Source organism: Phocoena phocoena, chromosome 11 (assembly GCF_963924675.1).
Source record: "Phocoena phocoena chromosome 11, mPhoPho1.1, whole genome shotgun sequence".
In the NCBI taxonomy this organism is placed as follows: Eukaryota; Metazoa; Chordata; class Mammalia; order Artiodactyla; family Phocoenidae; genus Phocoena; species Phocoena phocoena.
Window position 1 is genome coordinate 59,697,932 of NC_089229.1, and position 21,223 is coordinate 59,719,154.

Genomic DNA, 21,223 nt, shown 5'->3' on the forward strand with positions numbered 1-21,223 from the left:
CCTAGGGAAGGGAGGCGCCCAGACCTGCTGCCCGGATGTAAGGCTGAGGCAGAGGAGTGAGGTGCACGTGGGAGAGAGAAGGGGGCTGCGAGAGCCCAGAGGCCCAAGTCATAAATTCCACCCTGTCCCCAGTTCTGAGCAGAAACTCTTCTTCCCAAGACTGGAATGGCGTTTTAGATCACGGACTGGCTTTGCTCCAGGGCACACACAGGGCAAGCCAGGCAGAGCTCGCAGGGGTAGTGAAGGTGGAAAGTTAAGGTATCAAACTGAGAGACAGACACTCCCACACCGAACACTCACAGACCACAGCAGTTTTGAAGCTATAAGCCAGGATCAGGGTAAAAAATGCAGCTGTGTCTGAAATACAGAATTTTATAAGCCCTGTCCAATAAAATTTAATCACTGCTCCTTCCACTCTGTCCCCTGACTACGAGCTGTTCCCAATCTTTTTTCCAAGGCTGGGGGCCTGGGCAGTAAGAAGGAATGGGAGAAAATACCGAATCCAGCAAGCGGGGCTGTGGCTGAGACTTAATCTGCCTCTCCCCACCCGCACTCCTTCTATAGAAAAGAATTCTCTCTCCCTCCCCTTGCTGGACATATGGACTGTTGGGATGAAGGCCGGGTAAAGGCAAAGGGAGGAAAACACTCAGCACATTCTTTCTCCTGCTTTGATCTGAAGTGTAGCTGCAGCAAAGGGCACAGAAGCAGAGGAGAAAATATGGGGGATAGGAGAGCATGGGAGCATAATCCAGTCGAGCAAGGAAGAGGGTGCTCCCCCTGCCCTGTGTCCAAATCTGCTGAGAGCTTTACTCCCAGGACTGCAAAAAGGAGTGAGAAGGAACAGGAAGCGTATACGGGTTTGCGAGGGGGCAACCACAGACAGGATGGAGATTTAAGGATCCCTGTTATCCCCGAGATGACCCTGAGAGCATCAGTTGGGGGGCTGGATGAGAAGTCACAGCAGACATGTGGAGTTTTTGAGGGGGTGAGGAGCCAGGAACAGTGGGGTCTTCACCGAAGGAGTGACCACTTGATCTGTTCTTTGGCTGACTGCAGCACCTGCAGGGACAAGGGTGGCATTGAGGGGCTTGCTGGGGGGTGGGGGTGGGGGGACGGGGCTCTCCTTCCCCTCACTTGCCTTCCCTGTCCTTAGAAGACTGGCAAATAGAAAATCCCCAAGGGTAGAGGGATGGGAAGAAGCTCTCTAAGGCCCTAGAGGACTATCAGTTTGGGAAATTCCAAAAAAATTCAAGTCCACTGGGGGGATGAAGAGAGAAGAGGTATACCTGGGAGGAGAGAAAAAAAACTGGGGGTTACCGGACATATGCTGAAGCGGGGTAGTAGGGGGAGAGTTTTACCACATCCAGATGGACCTCTTGGTAAGAATTCCAAGTGGGTAGAAAACAGAATCCCTCCCTGGCCCCCCTCCGCATCAGGTAGACAATCTCTCTGCAAAGTAGCAAGATCGATCTGCAAAAGCTGCATGTTCTAGAATGTGCACTTCCAGCTTAGCCCTCATTTGAATAATAAGAGAAAGACAGAGAGTGTGTGTGCACGCACACAGATCGTCTGCTTAAGGCAAGCCTCTGCTGGGGAATAAATCACTGAATGAGGCATCAGGCAGGGAGGGTTTGAAGGGCACAGAGCAAGGCTGACAGCCTACTGCTCACAGGAAATGGATAGGAGTTGGAGTGGGGTAGGGAGCGGCGGGCTATATGAGCCCCAGTTTTCTGGACTAGGAGGGAGCCCGAGAAGATATGTCTTCAGTCTCTAGTCTCCTGAATTCAGGCTTGGTGGGTTGGGGTGGAATACTACGCTAGCCTCTTTAGTGACCCAGTCCATCTGGAGAGGACAAAGGAAGAAAGTCATACCTGAGACACGGTCTGCTCCGTAAGGGGGACATCTTCTCCCTACGGCACAGAGAGACAAGCATTCAGCGTGGAAGAAAGCTGGAGTAAGACCTGACTGAGGTGGGACAATGGAGAAGGAAGAGGTGGTCCTTTAATGTCATTTTATTTATTTACGTATTTTTTGCGGTACGCAGGCCTCTCACTGTTGTGGCCTCTCCCATTGCAGAGCACAGGCTCCGGACGCGCAGGCTCAGCGGCCATGGCTCACGGGCCCAGCCGCTCCGCGGCATGTGGGATCTTCCCGGACCGGGGCACAAACACGTGTCCCCTGCATCGGCAGGCAGACTCTCAACCACTGCACCACCAGGGAAGCCCAGAGGTGGTCCTTTAAACTGAAGCAAAGGGCACATGCCCTAACCTTCTCAGTCCCTCCTAGGGACTAGTTAGTACAGCCACAGTTTTACTTGGCCAGAGGGACTGTTGAGCAAAAAAGGGTCATTTCATCCATCTTCTGTTTTAAGGCAGGAGGACTTCTTAAAAGATTTCTTCCATTCCAGGTAATCAGCAGGTTGTCTGATCCTCAACTTGGGGATGGGAGACCAGATTCCCTAGTCAGAGAAGACCTTCCCCGAGTATCAATATCGCTAGGGAGAGGATAAGGGGGAGCCCAGGGTAGTTTAATGGATCCCGCAAGGCCTGATGGGTAACGACAGCATGTTAATTTGAAGAAATAAACTGCTGCAACAGCAGCCTGAGAAGAGGAAGGAGGGAGTTGGTGAAGGCGGGGGTGGGGTGGGGGGGGGGAACCTTCTCTCTTGCCACATAGAGACGTATGTTAGAGGAGAAGATTAAACTATGCAAATGGAGCCCACGGCAGTTAAGGGAGAAGATTTCCCATTACCCGGCACTGTCAGCCTTCACTCTGTGGAGGTCAGAGCCGAGACGTTCTGTGAATGGAGAGACTGGCTTTGCTCAGGCATCTCTGCACCCCTACAATTTGCTGGCAGGCTCTCTCTGCACCCAGCTGACTTGGTTAACCACTTTCTCTGGTTAACTCAGAGGCCTCTTTCTGCTATCACTAGCACCAAAGAGGACAGAGGTTCTGGCAAATAAGTACTTCCTGATGGAGAGGTACTGTTCTCAGTCCTAAAAGACTTTAAAAGACAAGGAAGACATTCCTCTGCCTCAGATAATTGGGGTTCATCCCCACAGGAAGAAGAAGCCAACCTCAAATTCCTTTATCGTTTCAGAACCATCAATATTAAAGTTCCCTTTATTTCATCTTTGATTTAATAAGTATGTATTAAATGTCCACTCTGTGCAGACTGTATGAGATGCTAGGTACCAGGCGAGGGGCAGAAATATATTCCTCCTGCTTCCCTTCTTTGAGACAATGAGAATTTGAAAGGGAAGGAGACAGTATTCCACAAGTATGTATTCTACAAGCCCCAACCCTTAGATCATTTAGCAGGTCTGGCCCTGGAGGGTGAGTAGATGGGGGATGTAGGGGGGAGACAGTCCTGCTTACCCTTAACGCCACCCGGTGTACCACTTGCTGGGGATCGCTCTCCAGAATCACCCTGAAAAGACAAAGAAGAGACCATTGTTCACTCTGTCCTGAAGAACCAACTTAGTGTGGGGAAACTGGTCACTCGGCCCCCTTGCCTTCGGACAGGGGCAGGGGCCCCACCCCTCATCCCAGATCCAGGGAGGTCCAGGGAGGTCAGAGCACTCACCCTCCGTCTACGATTTCATCCACAGCCAAGAAGAGCCCCTCCATGTTCTCCAGCAGAGCTCGCTTTTCTACATTTTTCCTGAGTCCCCGAGAGAAGAGAAAACCCAGCCTGAGTGTGAAAGGGATCCTAGGACATTGTCTGAGCTGGGGAGCCTAAATTAGACCAACATGTGTCTCCACGAACCACACAAAGAAGTAAATAAGCACTTTCTGACTAACCCATTCTAACTCCCTTTCTACTCTTTTTTTTTTTGCAGTACGCGGGCCTCTCACTGTTGTGGCCTCTCCCGTTGCGGAGCACAGGCTCCGGACACGCAGGCTCAGCGGCCACGGCTCACGGGCCCAGCCGCTCCGCGGCATGTGGGACCTTCCCGGACCGGGGCACGAACCCGTGTCCCCTGCATCGGCAGGCGGACTCTCAACCACTGCGCCACCAGGGAAGATCCCCCCTTCCTACTCTTATTTGCTGAGTAACGATCAGGGATGCCAGGAAAGAGATTCAAAATATACATACAGTCAACTTCTGACTATTCAAGGGCTGATTTCCAGAGCTATTGTTTCTTTCCTACCTGCCAGGACGCTGCTCACGACATTGCTCATGAACACTGACATCAGTGGGTGGAAAAGAGGGAACACACAGAGCTAAAACTCAATCTGGAGGTGGCGGGAGGTGAGGAGGGGCTGAGTGCAAACTGTTTGCACTCAAGCTCTGATAAGCCTTCCAAGCTTCTCTCTGCTCCTACCACCAGCTCCCCCAGCTCTGCTCAGGCCTTGAAAAGAAGCCCAGCTAGGGGGCTGGGAACTGCCAGGGCCCGGCATCCACCAGCCTCAGATCTGGTGGTTGGTGCATATGGCCAGTCACATCCGTCAGTTTGACTCTTTCACTAGATCACCAAAATGAAGTCTATTCTATCACCTGGCTAAGAAATAAATCATCCCCTTCCTGAGGAAATCTGAGCCATTCACCCTGCTGATTCTGTGGGGCTGGGAGTGCCTGCTGTTCTGCTCTGTCCGGATGGCTGTCCGTACTGGGTTCACTTGGGAGCCCTGGATGTTTTCAGGAAAAGTATCTCGTCTCTCTTCTATTGCCCACCTGCATGGGGAACAGAGGGCTGGAGGGGAGGTGGACGGGGAGGAGACGGTAAAAGGCACATTCTTCCTGCTCTCTAGAAGGAAAAACTAAGGGCCGGACGTGAAAAACTGTGAGTGCTGCCTCCGTTCCCAGGGTGCTGGTGTTGCATCTGGGACATTTCCCAATGCTTGCCCTTTCTCTACCTCGAATGTAAAGAATGAAGCCCGGGAAGGCACCTTGAGCGTGCTTGGAACTCCGACAGAGCCACTGGGGGATGCGAGAGTAGACACAGAGGCAAAGATTCTGCTCCCTCCCAGTCCCTTTTCTCAGGAGAACTATTCTACAGGAGTAATACACTCTCCCATCCAGTCCTCCCCATCAGTGCAAATTACTCTGAAATAATAAGCCCGACTTCTCAAGGTAAATCAACTCCCCAGAGCCTCTGCTCATCCCCCACAAATCCCTGGACCTGAAGAACAGTGACTGTCTGTCGCAAACAGATGTCAAGAACGGCCTGCTCACCTCAGCATCTGGCTCAGTGAGTCGAAGAGGCAATTCAGAACAGCCATGAGCATCAGCTGTTTGGAGACAGAAGAAGCAGGAGGATAAGGTTTAAGGCCCTGAAAGCTGCTACCTGAAAACAAAGCCCTCGAACTCATTAAGCATCAAAAGACACAGGCCTTCACGAAGGACCAACAGCATAAGGTGGAAGTGACAGCAACACAGGAACACGACCCGTGGCTTCCCACAGAAGTAAATTCTGCTTCATGACCCCATAATTTTAGGTCTCTCTCTGACCAGACTGTTCAAACAGAACTTTCCTGTCGCAGTCTTCTTCATGTCTTAACCAACTGTATATGTGTTACCCTATGTCTTTGGTAGAAAAATCATTAACCAAGCAATAGCTGAGGTCAGACTGCTGTCAAAAGAGAATGGACTTTGGAGTCAGGCAGATCTGGGCTTAAATCCCAGCCGAGCCATTTCTAGATGTGTGACCCTGGGAAAGCTGTCAGTTTGAACCACATGAAACTGCCACTTTTGTAGTCCAACAGTGGTCAGATGTAAGTAATTTCATATGGTTCCTCAAGGTTTAGTTTCCTCACCTATAAAACAAGGGCACTAATGCCCCAAACTCACAGAAGTGCTGTAATGTATTCTACGAAGCACTGACAGCAGTAAGAACTCAGGAGAAGTTGGTTCTCGCCAACTTTGACTTTTGCCTCCAATCATGCAGGGGCTTATTTTTACCTATCTACTCTCCTAGAAGTTGTGACCTGAGGTAAATAGCTTTTCCTGAGTTTAGGAAGCAGGTTAGGACTACACCCACAGTCTTCAGAGAGCCACTCAGAACGTATGGCTTTGACGTGACCCACAATGTTGCCTAACTGACCCAAACTCAGTCAGGTGTGGACCCTTCACAGCAGGAGCAAGCATCCCCTGAGCCCTGACCACACCTCAGAAATCCATCTCAAAAACCCTATCCGGGGAAGGCCACTGACGTTATACGTTAGTATGGATCAAAACACAGACGGTGTGTCCTACATGGACACAGGAATCTGGGAAAGCTTCCACTCTAGGTTGATTCCGGTGCTCAGCCGTGTCTGTGAGGCTGACAGGGATCTCCGACAACTGCGTTAGCCAGTCGACGCCAGAGGGACACAGGGACGCGGCAGTCCTAGGGCCCAGAACCAGTCAGGAGGTCCTGCCGGAGGTTCAGGAAGGGAGAGCAGAGACAGCAAAGAGGGGTGGGGATTCTCACCTCATTTTCATAGGAGCTGCCGATCACATAGAAATAGAGATCGATGCTGCTTTTGTATACCACTGTCAGGCCTTCCAAGAGGGCAATCTCACCTGTTGGGGGGACAAAGGTGGAAACGGTGGGTGGCCTGAGACAAAGAAGTAGGAAAGAGGGCGTTACCATGAACTCCTGGTACCCAGCTGTGTGGGGCTGAGGTGAGGCAGGTCTTAATGACCCCCAAAGACTGAAGCGGACCTGCTTTTTCTTTTTGGGTGGTAGCAGAGTGCGGCAAGGGTACACTTGGGGGAGTCTAAGTATCTTCTCCTCTAACTGCTCCTGCCCCCCAGCCACCAGTAGCCTTATTTCCCTCCTCGTGTACGAGACAGGATACTAGTCAATCCTTCGGAGGAGGAGATGCAGAGCGGTCACCTTTACAGACTTCCATTTCCCTGCCCTAATGGACGCGGTACAACAAGCAGAGCTGCAGTTAAATTTGTCAAGTGAGGCTCATAAATCCGGGGACTAGACAGGTAGCTAACAGCCAACCTTCTAGCACGGTATTCCCGCGTGGGGTACGCTCACCTCCCCATTACATTTCTGAAGAGTTTATTACATGAGGGGAGGAGGAAGAAAGAGAAGGAAGAGGCAGAGTCATTTCGCCCTTTCTCCGCCGCCCGCCGCCGCCCCCTTCCCGCTGTGGCTCTCCCACTGCAGGGAGTAGTGAAAGGAAGACGACCTACTGTCAGTCCGGTGGGTCTTGTTGAAAATGTTCTTCTCAAAGGCCTTTTGCTCCTTGACACTGGGGTAGGTGTCGTCATAGTACTGGTCAGAGGGAAAGGAGATGGGTTGGGTCATTAGAGCTGGGAGCCCAGAATGACTAGCGACTGTTTTGCCCTGGATCTTGGATTTCTCTCCTTCAAGGCGTGGGGTGAGGGAGAAATACTGACACGAAGAAGGGAGAACTACAGAGGCAGGGAATGGGCCGTGAGTAATCGGATACAAAACAAGGTTTTTAAGGACCCTGCTACAAGCCACCCCGCCTCACGGTTCTCAGACTGTAAGGGCAAGAGGCCTAGAAGCCCTGTGATGAGGCTCTGCCCCATCTACATTCTAGGGCAGCAACCCCGAGGCCATTCCCAGGTGCCACCCCAGGTCAGGGAACACTGCTAGAGAACACAAAAGGCACCAGGCCCTCACTGTGCAGAGCTGAGGAATGGGGAAGGCCTGCAAAAGCCTCCTCTAAAGAAGGGCAAGCCCTGCCTGTGCTCTCTGATCTCCTGTATCTTAGCTTCCTTTCCAGTAAACTGAAAGAAGTGGGAGGCAAGCTAACACACTGTGGAGCCCACTCGCAAGCTCTCCCTGGCAAGGGGGTGGAGATGCAGGCTGCTAACTTGCTCTGCTCTTTAGGGGCTAATCCGCTGCAGTCAGCTGAAGACCTATAACAGGCCTGGCATTTAGTAACTGGATAACTGTTTCAAAAGGTGTCCTGCATAGTTACATCCAATTACAGGGAGGAACAGCTGGTGAATTCTGAACTAATCTCTACCTGCTGATTGATTTATGCTATGCTCGCCCGGAGTTAATCCACCAGGGACAGAAAATATTTCTCCAGGAGGGGGAGAATATGGAGGGAGAGGAGACGGGTGTCCTTTCTCCTCTCTTTCAATAGATCCAAAGTTAGGAACATCCCACTGGGGAACTCAGCAGGTAACAAGCTTGGTGGTGACTGGAGACCTAGGACTGGAACCCTGGAGCTGCAAGAGAATTCCCTGGAAAAACCCAGGCAGGATGATGAGGTAGAAGAGAAAGGGACAGGAGTGATGGGCATGGGCAGGCTGCTTCTCACATCTAGACACTGCTTTGTTCAGAAACCAAGGTTCCAAAGTTTTTTCCTGTTCTGATGTTGATGACAAAGTCTAAGGATGGCAAGTAGGGAAGCAGGGCAACTAAGAGACAGGAGCAGTTTAGGTTTTATCTGGAGTAGTCAGAGGTAGATGGAAGAATTCTCAAAATTATGTGTGGGTGAATATGAGTTAATTGGGCCAGTCCCAAGATCCAAAGCTCAGAAAAAGTCTGTCTTTGCTCCTAAACTAATCTGAAAGGGAATCTCACCTTGGCAAAAAGTCGATCTCCGTCATTGTCCAGAATCAGGATGGCTTTGACAGTATACAGGGAGGGTTCCTGAAGAGATATGAACATACCTTCAGTCCTGAAGGCTCTTGCCACCATTAGCAAACCAGATACCTTCCCCTGGCCCCACTGGGGCTGCAAGGGGATACAGAGGTGCCTCTGTAGGTCCCCTATCCCAACCTGGTTAGAGTTAGACATTTCCCGCTGAGAATGACCAAGTGGTAAATGAACTGAATTGAGGGAGGGGACATTTCAACAAAGGACCCAAAGCAGCACCAGAGAAACAATTTCTATGAGCCAGACTCACAGAGGGCTTAATATTTGTTATTTCCAAATATTATGCTACAGTTATTTTCCAAATTACTCTCCCTCCCTGGTCTCCCAGGCACAGGTGGGTATGGAATGTGGAATGTAACCAGATTAATTAATAGGCACTGCACGAGACTTTTTGAAAATAGCGTTGACTGCCCTAGTGTACTTGGAAGTTCCTGCAGTCCCGATGCAGTAGCAATGCAGAGGTATAAAGAAAGCCTTCCCTAAACCACCCACACACTGAGCAGAAGGAAACAAGCACGCGTGCACGCACACACTCACACACAGACACACCAGTTCTGAATGCAGCCCAGCGAGACATCCATCTTCCAAGACTTCCCCTAGGAGCTCAACTCCTCTACTATACCCTGACGACCACCACGTAACTTGCCAAGACAAAAAGCAATCTGAATTTGTGGTAGTTAAGAAGCAGTAAGAAGAGGCTCCGTCTAAGAAACACTCTGGAGCCTGGAGATAAGGAAGCAGGGGTGGAGTGTTCTTTCACAACCAAAAAGCAACCTTTGAGGAAACTGGCTCCATAAAGAAATCAGGGGCTTCCCTGGCGGTCCAGTGGTTAAGACTCCGTGCCTCCACTGCAGGGGGCACGGGTTTGATCCTTGGTCGGGGAAATAAGACTCTGCATGCTGTGTGGCATAGCCACAAAAAAAAAGAAAAAGAAAAGAAAAAGAAATCAGAGTCTCAGCCTTAACAGTTACACTAAGACTCAAAGCATATCACTTTGCAAAAGCTCCTTCACTCCGGCAACTTCCAGGGAACCAGCTAACAGGAAAGGAAGAAGAGGGAGGGAAGGGAGCCCGTGGGATGTGTACGGAAGGTGTCTGCAGGCTCACATCCCTTGACTTTCTCATCAGCGTTACTTACCGTGGATATCCTTCTCCCGTGCTTTGAGACAAGAGTGTTGCTTTGCTACCTCCGTTTCCTGGCCCTACTTAGGAAACCCACAGCCTTCACAGGGCCAAACATATTCTCCGAGCGTATGTTTAACGAAGACCCAAAGGTGATCAGGAAAGATTCACTGCCAAGGATCTGCAGCCTCTACAAAGGTAAACTAACCCATAAGGCTCCAGGAGCTTTATGGTTCCATGCAAAGAACCAACCTTAGCTCAAGGAGTTAAGAATGAGAGTAAAGGGAACCCAGTCTTTTGAGAACAGGGTGATAAAGCAGGTAAGCTTTCCCCACTTGGATTCTTGAGGACAGAAATTTTTGTTTCTTTCACTGATTTATTACAAGCGTCCAGAACAATGCCTGACATATACTAAACTCTCAATATTTATTGAATGATTATGAGAATAAATGAAGTTTGAGAGTAAAGTAGAAATTTATTGATGCAGTAAGCATGCAGGGGATTCTCTTATAATTAGACATCCACGTACAGGCAGGTTTTTTGGTGTGGCCATTTTGGGTGATATTACTACCAAGTCGTCATCCTCTGACAGGCATTCCTTAAAGATGCCCATGCTACACGCATTCCTCTATGGAACACTCTCTCAAACTAAGGGACTCTGTCTAGCAGAAGCACGTCCTCTAGAGTCTCATCTGAAAAGTCACAAATAAAGCAGCTTTCCTAACTCCTAATTCGCCACAGAAAGATCTTCCCATAAAGCAGGCTCAGTTCTATAGCAACTTGGATCCTCGATTCACCAACAGGGAGACAGTCATGGGAATGAATTTTCTTAATAGAGGAAAAGCAGTCCATAAGGAAGGAAATTTAGAAGAAATCATTTTTCCCACAACATTTTCCCTAGAAATCTTTGGCTCTGTTTCGCTATCCGCATTCACAGCAACCTTAGAGAGCTTCCCAATGGTTGAAGCCGGGCATTGATCTGGCGCAGGTAACTCGTGCCTGCAGCCACAAAGTCTGGCATCTCTAGAAAGGATGGGATCCCAGAGCAAAGAAAAACCCTTATGGCAGGACTTCCCTGGTGGTGCAGTGGTTAAGAATCCACCTGCCAATGCAGGGGACATGGGTTCGAGCCCTGGTCCAGGAAGATCCCACATGCCACGGAGCAACTAAGCCTGTGCGCCACAACTACTGAGCCTGTGCTCCAGAGCCCGCGAGCCACAACTACTGAGCCCGTGTGCCACAACTGCTGAAGCCCGTGCGCCCAGAGCCCATGCTCTGCAACAAAAGAAGCCACCGCAATGAGAAGCACGCGTACTGCAACAAAGAGTAGCCCCTGCTCACTGCAACTAGAGAAAGCCCGCGCGCAGCAATGAAGACCCAACACAGCCAAAAAATTAAAAAAAAAAAAAAAAACCTCATGGCCGCCAGCCAACTAGGACAGTCAGACAGTCCTCTGTGGCCAACAGGGTGAGAGAGTGCCTAAAACAGCCAGCAAAGAGAGAGACAGATTCCTAGGTCCTGCTCCTGGCTCTTTTCACTGGCTTCCTAGAAGACGCAATCAAGGAAACCCCCAAAATAGAAACCTGGATCTTCCTGGGAAGGACAAAATACAGGCAAAGGCAGGCAAGGAGAAGACCAGAAGGGACCGTAAGTATGAAAAGGGTAAGATGGCACTAGAGAAAAGGCTGGTCATTTCAAACTTCCAAAGAAATGACCACACTAAATAAAGCTGAGAACTTAGGCAAGAGCTTAAATGCTGCTTTAATTCTCCACTCTGCTACAGCCAGAACTGGCAGCTTCTCCTTTACTTCTCCTGCCACCTCCTGACTGCAGCTGGTTCCACTTCAGCCTGGGGCCTTTACCTCTCAGGAGTGGGGAGGGCCTGGAGTTCCTCTCATATCATAACCAGCCAGTTTAAAGGGCCGAGAAGCCATTACTGATAATGTAATTTCATTTTAAGTTTTTCACAAAGGGCAAGTTTATAAATAACTCCCAGCTCTTGAGAAATGGGCTTCCTGGACAATGGACTAGGCTTAACCTTGTAACACATTAAATGCTGATTATTGAGAAAGACACCACAAGCTCAGGACCATGTTCAAAGGATTTAAAAGGTCTGTTCTTCCCTCCCATTCCCAAATGGGTAGCTGCTAGAAAGCTTTCGAGACAAAGTTCTGTGATGCACTGACTTTCAGAGAGCCACAGCCTGAGTGTATAACAGAACTTCACCTCAAATGCTAATGGTGCCTGGAAATGATGTGCAGGCAGACTGGTGTTTGGGACGGTGGGTGGCTCGGATAGATTTTCATGTCCATTTTTATTATCAAGAAAACTAGACTGGACTCCTCAGGAGAGCTGAAACAACACCGAATGAGCAACGAGCCTGCTGCAAACAAGTCTTTTATCTCAATCACGGGCTTCTGAAGCCTGGTGAAAAACATCAACATCTCCCAGCATCCCCTACCCCAGCACACAGAGGACTAGAAGGGAAGAGTCATTCCTCGTGCTGCCCCCTGTGGGCCTTCGGATGACCTGCAGCTTCCTCAGGATTATAGTCATTAGCAAAAACATTAAAAAGGCAGCTCTGGAGAAAAGCTCTCTATTTGTGTGTCTTGTAAGTCAATCTAGGAGAGATGGGCCCTGAAGAAGCACTGAATTAAGTCTATCCACAATGTATATAGTAAGAGGACACTCTGGGGTAAGATCATGATACGCCACCAGAAGAGGACTAGGGTAGTGTTTGGAGCAGGTAGACAGGATATTTGAGGCCTATGATTAATTATTTTATTTGATCCTTTGTGGGGGATGGAGGAGGAGGAGGGAGGGAGCCAAAAAGTCTTTGTGGAGTTAGAGGATGCTATCCACAAAGCTGAAAGGACACAAGTAAGAATCTGGTTGAGATTCCTAGAAAGTTCATTCCCCACTTGTAAAGAAATCTTTATGGCCATGCCAAAAAGTAGTACCCTGGCTTGGCAATGGGTCTCCATCAACTAGAAACAAGATGCTCTTCCCTCAACCCGATTTATAAAGTAAAACCAAGACAAAACCAAAACCAAGAGAAATTTCTAGATACCACTCCCAGCCCCACATGGCTAAGCAGGTATTTTGCTCCCTGATTCTGTGCCAATTTCTTTAAAATGAAAAGCTCCTCTGCGATTGAGGGCTCCAATTTGCCAGCCACAAGCCTGGGGACTTCAGATGAAAAGAAAAGAAGAATTAGGCAAAGGTTTCGCCAGAGGAGGACAGTTTTCACATACTACCCAGGGGTTTGCTTAGATTGAGGCAGCACAGCTCAGGAAAGAACAGGAGCCACAGGTACCACAGAACATTACCCATCTGACCTGAGACCAAATATTGGTCAAGAGGAAACTGAACACAAGTCTTAGGAAGGAAGAACTGTTGGCAGGAAGAGCCACCTAGAAAGAATCTTCCTATCTGACACAGATACAAACCATGAAAGCACGGTCACCAGAAGTCTGCCACTACAGGAAAAAATGTCTCTAAATTCCTAAAATCCTGTATTATAGTCTGCATCAGCCATTAACTCAAGTTCCACCTTTCTCTGGGACTCAGCTTTCTCATCAGTGAAATGAGAGGCCTGAGCTAGATAAGTTAATAGCTTTTCTGAGTTACAGCAGACCCCCTTTGATAAGCTGACGAAATCTATGGACCTTGTTACCAGAAAAAATACACATTCACAAATTTTTATGATTTCAAGGAGTTCATAGACCTAGGTTTAGAATTAAATGAGATTCTCTCTGAAGACAAAAACACAGTGCAGGGAGGGGAGGAGAAAAGGGGGAAATGAGTGATACTTTTGTAAATCACCCCCTCTCCTCTGCCAGGCACCAAATAATGACTTCAAGAAGTATGTGTGTGGCCTTCATAAATTAATAAATGATTGAGAAAACTAACACAGCCAGCAGGGGGAGCTAAGGTCAGCACCACACCCCTCCAGCTTTCACTATTAAATTTCGCGGCCGTGGGATAGGCAGGACAAAGATAACCAGGCCCCAAGCTCTTCAGGAATGCAAAGTCTCAGGTCCTTTCTTAAAATTCCAAAAGCTTGTCTGCTAGAGAATTTTTTGCCCAGGGGGTCACACAGTCCCTAATTCTTCAACTATTCTGGAAATGAGAGAATTACAAAAATGAGGGGACAAAGCGAGGAGCACTGCTGGGAAGAGATGAACTGAACAAGCGGAAATCACAGTACTCCACACCTGAGGCCTGAGAGCAACATTAGAACTTCCTGCCCGCCCAGTTCGATAATCCAAGAGCTCTCATTTAAATATCATGCAGCAAAGGGAAAAATCAAATGGGGCTAGATCTATTTCTGATGAGTCCTTGCTCGTGATCTGTATCATAATTTACTCCCCACCCCAACCTCCATCTGCTTCTGAAAACAAAAAGGTAGTCTCTGAAAGACTGAATTGACAGCCTCTGTGTTCATCTTTCAGTCTACTTGCTCCCCCAAATCAACCCCCGAGACAGAACTGCTCTCCTCTCCCCTAGTTTCAGCCTCCCTCTAAAAACTACACAAATAGTAGAAAAGGAGTTGGAGAAAATTGGTAGACAGAGCTGTCCAGGCCAACTGGCTGTGGATGGGGATATCTGCCTTAATAGTGGGAATACTAAAAAGCCAAAACAGGAGATGCAGGCTTCATCTGCAGCATGTAAGACTTAGGTTACACAACAGGAAAGACTTCCTGAAGAGGTGAGGGTAGTCAAACACCGGAAGAGGTGACACAGGCCAGGGAATCTAAGGACAGGAGAACTCCTCTAATAATCTGATCTGAGGAAAAGCCTATTCTGTGCAGAATCAGCTGAGGCAGAATGTGAGAGGGCCCTTGCCAGTACGGATCTCTTACAATGTGCATGGACCCAACCTCCTCATCCAGCTTCATCAGATGCCCATGGGCGCTCTGCCTTCCATCTTCCTAATTACTCTAGCAGAAGTGGGTAGGTAGGCACTAATTCTTTACCCATTCCAACCTTTACTTGCTTCTCTAGCTCCCCTTTCCATAACCAGTTTTCTTGTCAGTATCCTGACTCTAACCAAGGCACAGTGATGGACTAAAGTAAAAAACAGTAGGGCTTCCCTGGTGGTGCAGTGGTTGAGAGTCCGCCTGCCGATGCAGGGGACACGGGTTCGTGCCCCGGTCCGGGAGGATCCCATATGCTGCGGAGCGGCTGGGCCCGTGAGCCATGGCCGCTGAGCCTGCGCGTCCGGAGCCCGTGCTCCGCAACGGGAGAGGTCACAGCAGTGAGAGGCCCGCGTAACGCAAAAAAAAAAAAAACAAAACAGTAGCAAGTATCTAGCTGAAAAAGACCCTAAATCTGCCGCTAGGCTCCCTCAAATATCTGGATAATTGCATTCATCCTCTGCCTCCCAGCGAAGACCTGGCTTCTCAAGGGTCTGGCTTTCTTCACATGGAGGCCCCCTCCTCCTCTTTTGACTGTGTGACAGCTCCCCCAGACCTCTGATATAATTTATACCTTGCCGGGGACCAACTCTTTCCCACCACTGTGAAGGAGAGGGAAAAAATATATATAAATACGTCGGAAATCTATAACGAGGTCTTCTTGGAGGGCAGAACATGGGGAGAGTTAGAAGCAGCGTCAATTGCTCTTTAGGGGTTTTAGTTCAAGCCGAGGTCTGCTTCCAGCAATCAACCATTAAAACAAGCCGGCCAGAGTAACAGCACAGTTTATTCTGATCATTTAATTTGAAGTGTCAATAAATTAAACTTCAATCAATTAAACTAGGTGTGCAATAACCCAGATGGACACCCCGACACCAACATAATCACAATAAAAATTTTTATGGTTGCCAGGGACCTCACCGGGGGCAGTGCTGGCACTGCTCGCGCCCTAGCTGAGAAATATATCTCCACAGTGCAGGAACGAGGAGATTGCTTCTCCTAACGAAATGGACGGGCCAGGCACCGGCAAGGACGCAGCTGGGAGAGGGGCACAGGGGACTGCCAGGAACGAGATGGGAGTGCTTTGGGGGCTTAATGTAATTGATACCTTTGCCCAGAGCAGGGGGAGGGGGCAGTTAGGCCAAGTACCTCTACTGTTAGTGCCAAAAGAATTTAACAAAAGCCCCATTAAGATGATTCAGGAAGCAAAGGCCACAGAGCAATACGAACCTTTAAGAGTCATTGATGTATTCTGCAGTTTCTTCCTCCATACATACACATACTCTTGTGCACTCTGGATGCCCTGATTTTTGAATGAGGCTTAGAATTCAGGATCTGGTCATTGTTTTAGGATAGAAATTTATTAAGGGGAGAGTAAGAATAAAATTAAGAAGTCTAGTCCGGAAAGCACTGGAAAAGCACTCAGAAAGTGAATCCAGAGAGGATTAGGAAAAGTGAAACCTATGAGGAAAGATGTAAGGATCTAGACTGCTAGAGTAATTCAGTTTTGAGGAAAAAAAGCGTAAAGAGGGGAAGGAGGAAGGGGATAAGTCATTATCTTTAAGATTCCATAGGTTATTAATGGAGAATGTGACCTGCAGAGATCCCTCTCTATTCACAACTAAGAGAGTACGAAGACAGCAGGAAAGCTGAGTCCAAAGATGCGGGCTGGGGGCATTATTATCAAGCACTGGGAATGGAAGGAGATGAAAAGAGACCTGAGAAAGATCAGACAAATCTGCTTGAAAGGTAGGGCTGGATTACCTAATTCAAGCAAGAAACACCACCCACTGTAAAGTACCTAAATGAAGGGAACCTATTGGCATTTAGAAATTCCCATAATCAGATCAAATTTCAAATGATGGCTCTTCTTGCCCCCCTCTAGCTTACTCTTCCCTTCTTCTAAACATCCTGTGGCTACGTGTCTTGTAGAGGTGAGGAGACAAGAACATGCTTTGATCAGGTTTCCCCAGAGGGCCAGCCAAACCAGGAAACAGAAATGTGAGAGGAGGAAGCCTAAAGGAACTTTAGAAGGTATCTGCCCTCTCTAAGGAGTGTTTTGTTAAATACTATCCAGGCACAGTAAACTCTTTAGCTCAGCGGAGAGCTAAGGTAAAATCCAGGGAATTCGTTATACTTTTCATAACAAAGATGGAGACCTAAGAATTAGGGGATGCCGCTGAGCACACAGAGCGGATGAGATAAAAAGGAACAGTAAGGGGCTTCCCTGGTGGCGCAGTGGTTGAGAGTCCGCCTGCCGATGCAGGGGACAGGGGTTCGTGCCCCGGTCCGGGAAGATCCCACATGCCGCGGAACGGCTGGGCCCGCGAGCCATGACCGCTGAGCCTGCACGTCTGGAGCCTGTGCTCCGCAACGGGAGAGGCCACAACAGTGAAAGGCCCACGTACCGCAAAAAAAAAAAAAAAAAAAAAAGGAACAGTAAGGAAGGGTGATTGTGAACCAGATGGAGCTAAATTTCGTGGGCCAGTAGGTGAGAGTAGTGAGAAGAGAAATAAAAATTTAGGAAATACCACCTGATTCTCAACCACGGTTCCTCATCTGAACCACTGAATACTGAAAATTATTTAAATACTATTTTGTCACTTCTCCCAAGGATAGTACAAAACTAGTGTCACTGTGTAAACAGAGAAGCTGATCCATTACATACAATGATGCCTTAGGGCATTAGGGCTTAATTCTCCCCAGGAACTCCAGTTGAGAAGGGCTGGAATGGTGAGAAAGGTACATAAATTCTTAATTGGGGGCCTAAAATATACTGAAAATAGTAAACAGCACACACACACACACACACACACACACGTTGGGAAGGGCTGACACAGAGGAAGGAAAATACTAATTTAATATCCTAAGAACTCTGGTGACCAGCACAAGAAATGATACCTATTGGTACTTTGTCCCCAACAAAAGCTTTATATAACTGATAGCTGAAAGTACAATTTGGCATATTGAAGACGTGGAAAGCCCATGATGAGATAACATCAGAGAGACACTTGGTCTGGGAGGCTTAGGAGTCGAAAACTAATCCTAGTCTTGATTGTGCTTCCTTGAGGAAGCCCTTTGCCCTAAACCTTCGTTTCCCCTTACCCCATCGAACAGGTTCCTCATGACAAAGAATCAGTAAGGTTTCTAGAGCAAACTTCAGAGGTACCTGACCAGGTCAGCAAGGATCTGTAAATGCAGCATCTTAGGTATAGATTAAAATGGATATAAGGAAGAAGCAGGTTGAAACAGACTTCGCTGAGGAAGCAGAGACAAGAATTGAGGTAAGAGAAAATGTGAGAGAGACTTTCACATGTAACTCCCTCGGTTCAGCACTACACACAAATCCCTTTTTAAAAGGGCTCCTCAAGTAATATCGCCCTCACTCCTTTACCTCTAGGCAGGCTCCCTTCTAAACAGATCTAGGGGGCAGTCTAAAAATTTCTTAAACTTCCAAAGAAACTAATTCCCTAGAATTTATCCCAGTCTGTTAACTGGTTAAGAATACTGGTTGGGCTTCCCCGGTGGTGCAGTGGTTGAGAGTCCGCCTGCTGATGCAGGGGACATGGGTTCATGCCCCGGTCCAGGAAGATCCCACATGCCACGGAGCAGCTGGGCCTGTGAGCCATGGCCGCTGAGCCTGCCTGTCCGGAGCCTGTGCTCCGCAATGGGAGAGGCCACAACAGTGAGAGGCCCACGTACAGCAAAAAAAAAAAAAAAAAAAAAAAAAAAAAAAAGAATACTGGTTAATGGCGGGGGAGGGGGGTGTGGGGGGTGGTGGGATGAATTGGGAGACTGGGATTGACATATATACACTAATATGTATGAAATAGATAACTAATAAGAACCTGCTGTATAAAAAAATAAATCAAATTCAAAAATTAAAAAAAGATATAATTCACATACCATTTACTCATTAAAATGTACAATTCAACTGTATTTAGTATATTCATAAAGTTATGCAACTCTCACCATAATCTAAGTTTAGAACATTTTTATCACCCCAAGGAAACCCCATACCCACTAGCAATCACTCCCCATCACTCTTCTCCTCCCATTAGCGCTAGGCAATTACTAATCTGTTTTCTGTCTCTACACATTTGCCTATTCTAGACATTTGATATAAATGAAATCATATACTGTGTGGTCTTTTGTAACTGGCTTCTTTCACTTAGCATGTTTTCAAGGTTATCCATGTTGCAGCGTGTATCAGAGCTTTATTTCTTTTTATTGCCAAATTGTATTCCATTGTATGGATATGCCACACTTTGTTTATCCATTCAGAAGGAGATGGACATTTGAGTTGTTTCCACTGCTTAGCTATTGTGATAAAGCTACTATAAATATTCATGTGCAAAAAAAAAAAGAATACTGGTTAACCGCTTGGTACAGAAAATGTCTTTAATAAGATTTTAAAGCTTTCTACCTAGACTTAACCAACCCATATGATGGGAAGGAATTATCCCTATCTTTGCCATTTTGAAAGAGGGGAATTGAAACCTGTTATTCTCTTTTACCTGATGAGGATCTGGGTGTGTACATGTGAAGAGCTGAAGGAAAAAAAAAAAGGCCTAGAGTTCAACTCAATTAAGGAAGGAGCTGGGAGCAAAACTCCTACACCCACATATATATATGTTAAAATCCCCAAATTGAAAAAGCGGGGGGGGGGGGCGCAGTTTTGAGAGAAACGCTCTGGTTCAGTTCTAAAGAAAGGGTAATAGTATTTTATTTTTTTGAACAAGAGAAAAGGGTCACATGGACAGGGGAGCGAAAAGGCGCCCTTTAGCCCCCAAAATTCTTATATAACCAGAGGAATAGTGGGCATCCCAGATCCTACAATAAGAATTCCCAAAGTTTAAATGAAGAGAGAAAGGAGAACAGAATAAGGAGTCGAGAATAAGGAAAAATATTCCACAATCCATGCTGACTCTACCAGGTATTCCAGAACTCTGATGGAATACTGATTCCTCATGATGCCAAATCTACATAGTAGGAAGCCGAAGAAGAAAATCGTGTTTTTTGAAGGAATATGACAGGGAATTATCAACGGAGAGTCACACTGTGACAACTGCCAGGAGGAGCCTGTGATGACAAACACCTGCACCCTACTCTGACAATTTGAGGCGAGTTTGGAGTTTGGGGGGAACTCAAATCAGGATATCATCCACAATGATCATAATCAGAGGGAATCTGAAGGACCCCAATCCAGTACGCTCATGATCCTATGTGTCCTAAGGACTCCATGTGCTCCCTTCAACTTTCCACTGACTCGGCCCTCTCCCCGGCAGAGCTTCCTACTCTAAACCGAGGCTTTAGCTCCTGCACTAGGCCACAGGCTTATTCCAGGGACCGGCAGAACGTTCGGACCCCGAGGATTACCCGGAACTCCCCTTCTACCCCCCTTCCACTCAGGCTGAACCCCGACTCCCGGCCCCTCTGGACTCGCAGCATCTCGGCCACCCCTCCAGCTCCTACCAAAATCAGCGCCTCCATCTTGCCCCGCAGCTGGTGCCGACGTGGAGCCGCAGAGACAACGCCGCCGCTGATTGGCCCTAAATCCTCATTAGATCCCGCCCACAATGAGGGTTATTGGGCTCCCAGGTGTCAGCTATTACTGTATTAACCAATCAGTGTACTAGCTTACTTAGCGGAAGCAAGGTGTCCAGCCAGAAGGTGCAGATATTTGATTGTCAGTTTAAACACTCAATAAAACAACAAAACCTCACTAATAAATGGGGCGGGAGGGTCAGTGGGGCGGGGTTGTTTCCATGGGGAACAGAGGAAGCGATTATTAATTTTCAATTGGCCGGGCTGAGGGCACATGATATCGTCGGCCGGATTTAGCAACTTTAATTCGCACTTCCTTTAGGGAGCGCTGTGTCTCTTTAGCCCTTAACACAGGCAGCTCTCGACGGAATCCTACCCTAATCCCCATTCCAGAGCCTCCATTAGGTCCCTGATGTCCACGGTTGCTTTGGGAAACACTGCTAGCTCTTCCTTCAGACTCGCTCAGGTCCCTTCAGCATACTCGCAGAAAGTCTGCACAGCCATAGAGTAAAGGCACAAGATGCCCAGCGTGTTATTTAGATAAACCAAGGCCTCTAGAGGTTGATTGCTAACAGTAACAATCTTCCTGAGGTGGAGGCCTAGACTTTGCTTGACCCAGGGAGTTTCTAAAAGCAGATTTTCTTTGGCCGGACGTGAAACGGGATGTTAGAGCCTTGGAGACTAGAGAGGGGAGAGTAGGAAGGACAAAGGGATAAAGAGTCCAGGATAAGGAAGGGTATAGGGAACAAGGCCTGCGGTTTTCCAGTAGGGACAAACCGTTGCAAAATGAGAAAAGAGAAGTTTACTGAATGCAGAGATTTCACAATAGGGAAGAATTTTGATGAAGTTTAGCTTTCCCCCACCCCTCAGTTCTTTGGCCTCTGACCCCCGCTTAGGTCAGCGACACCTTCTATTGCGTTATATTGTCCCCCAAAGGTTTTTGTGGGTTTTTTTTTCTTCCATCTCTAAAAATTATGTCTTTAGGAACTCTCCAAGAAGAGCATCCAAACCCAGGAGTCTTTCTAATAATTTCAGAGCAGAGTCAGAGTGCCTA

The 21,223-nt window shown here is 47.9% G+C and overlaps 1 protein-coding gene across 1 annotated transcript; it reads right to left on the minus strand.

Moving 5' to 3' along the window:
* Nucleotides 1-896: 896 nt before the first annotated feature.
* On the minus strand, nucleotides 897-20,134 carry COPZ1 (COPI coat complex subunit zeta 1). Its single transcript, XM_065887168.1, has 9 exons — nucleotides 20,098-20,134; nucleotides 8,508-8,576; nucleotides 7,136-7,217; nucleotides 6,417-6,508; nucleotides 5,180-5,235; nucleotides 3,587-3,664; nucleotides 3,379-3,430; nucleotides 1,872-1,910; nucleotides 897-1,059 (listed from the first exon to the last, which is right to left on the minus strand). The coding sequence occupies exons 1-9, from the start codon at nucleotides 20,113-20,115 to the stop codon at nucleotides 1,012-1,014; spliced, it is 534 nt and encodes a 177-aa protein (XP_065743240.1). The 5' UTR covers nucleotides 20,116-20,134; the 3' UTR covers nucleotides 897-1,011.
* Between the last annotated feature and the right edge of the window lie 1,089 nt (nucleotides 20,135-21,223).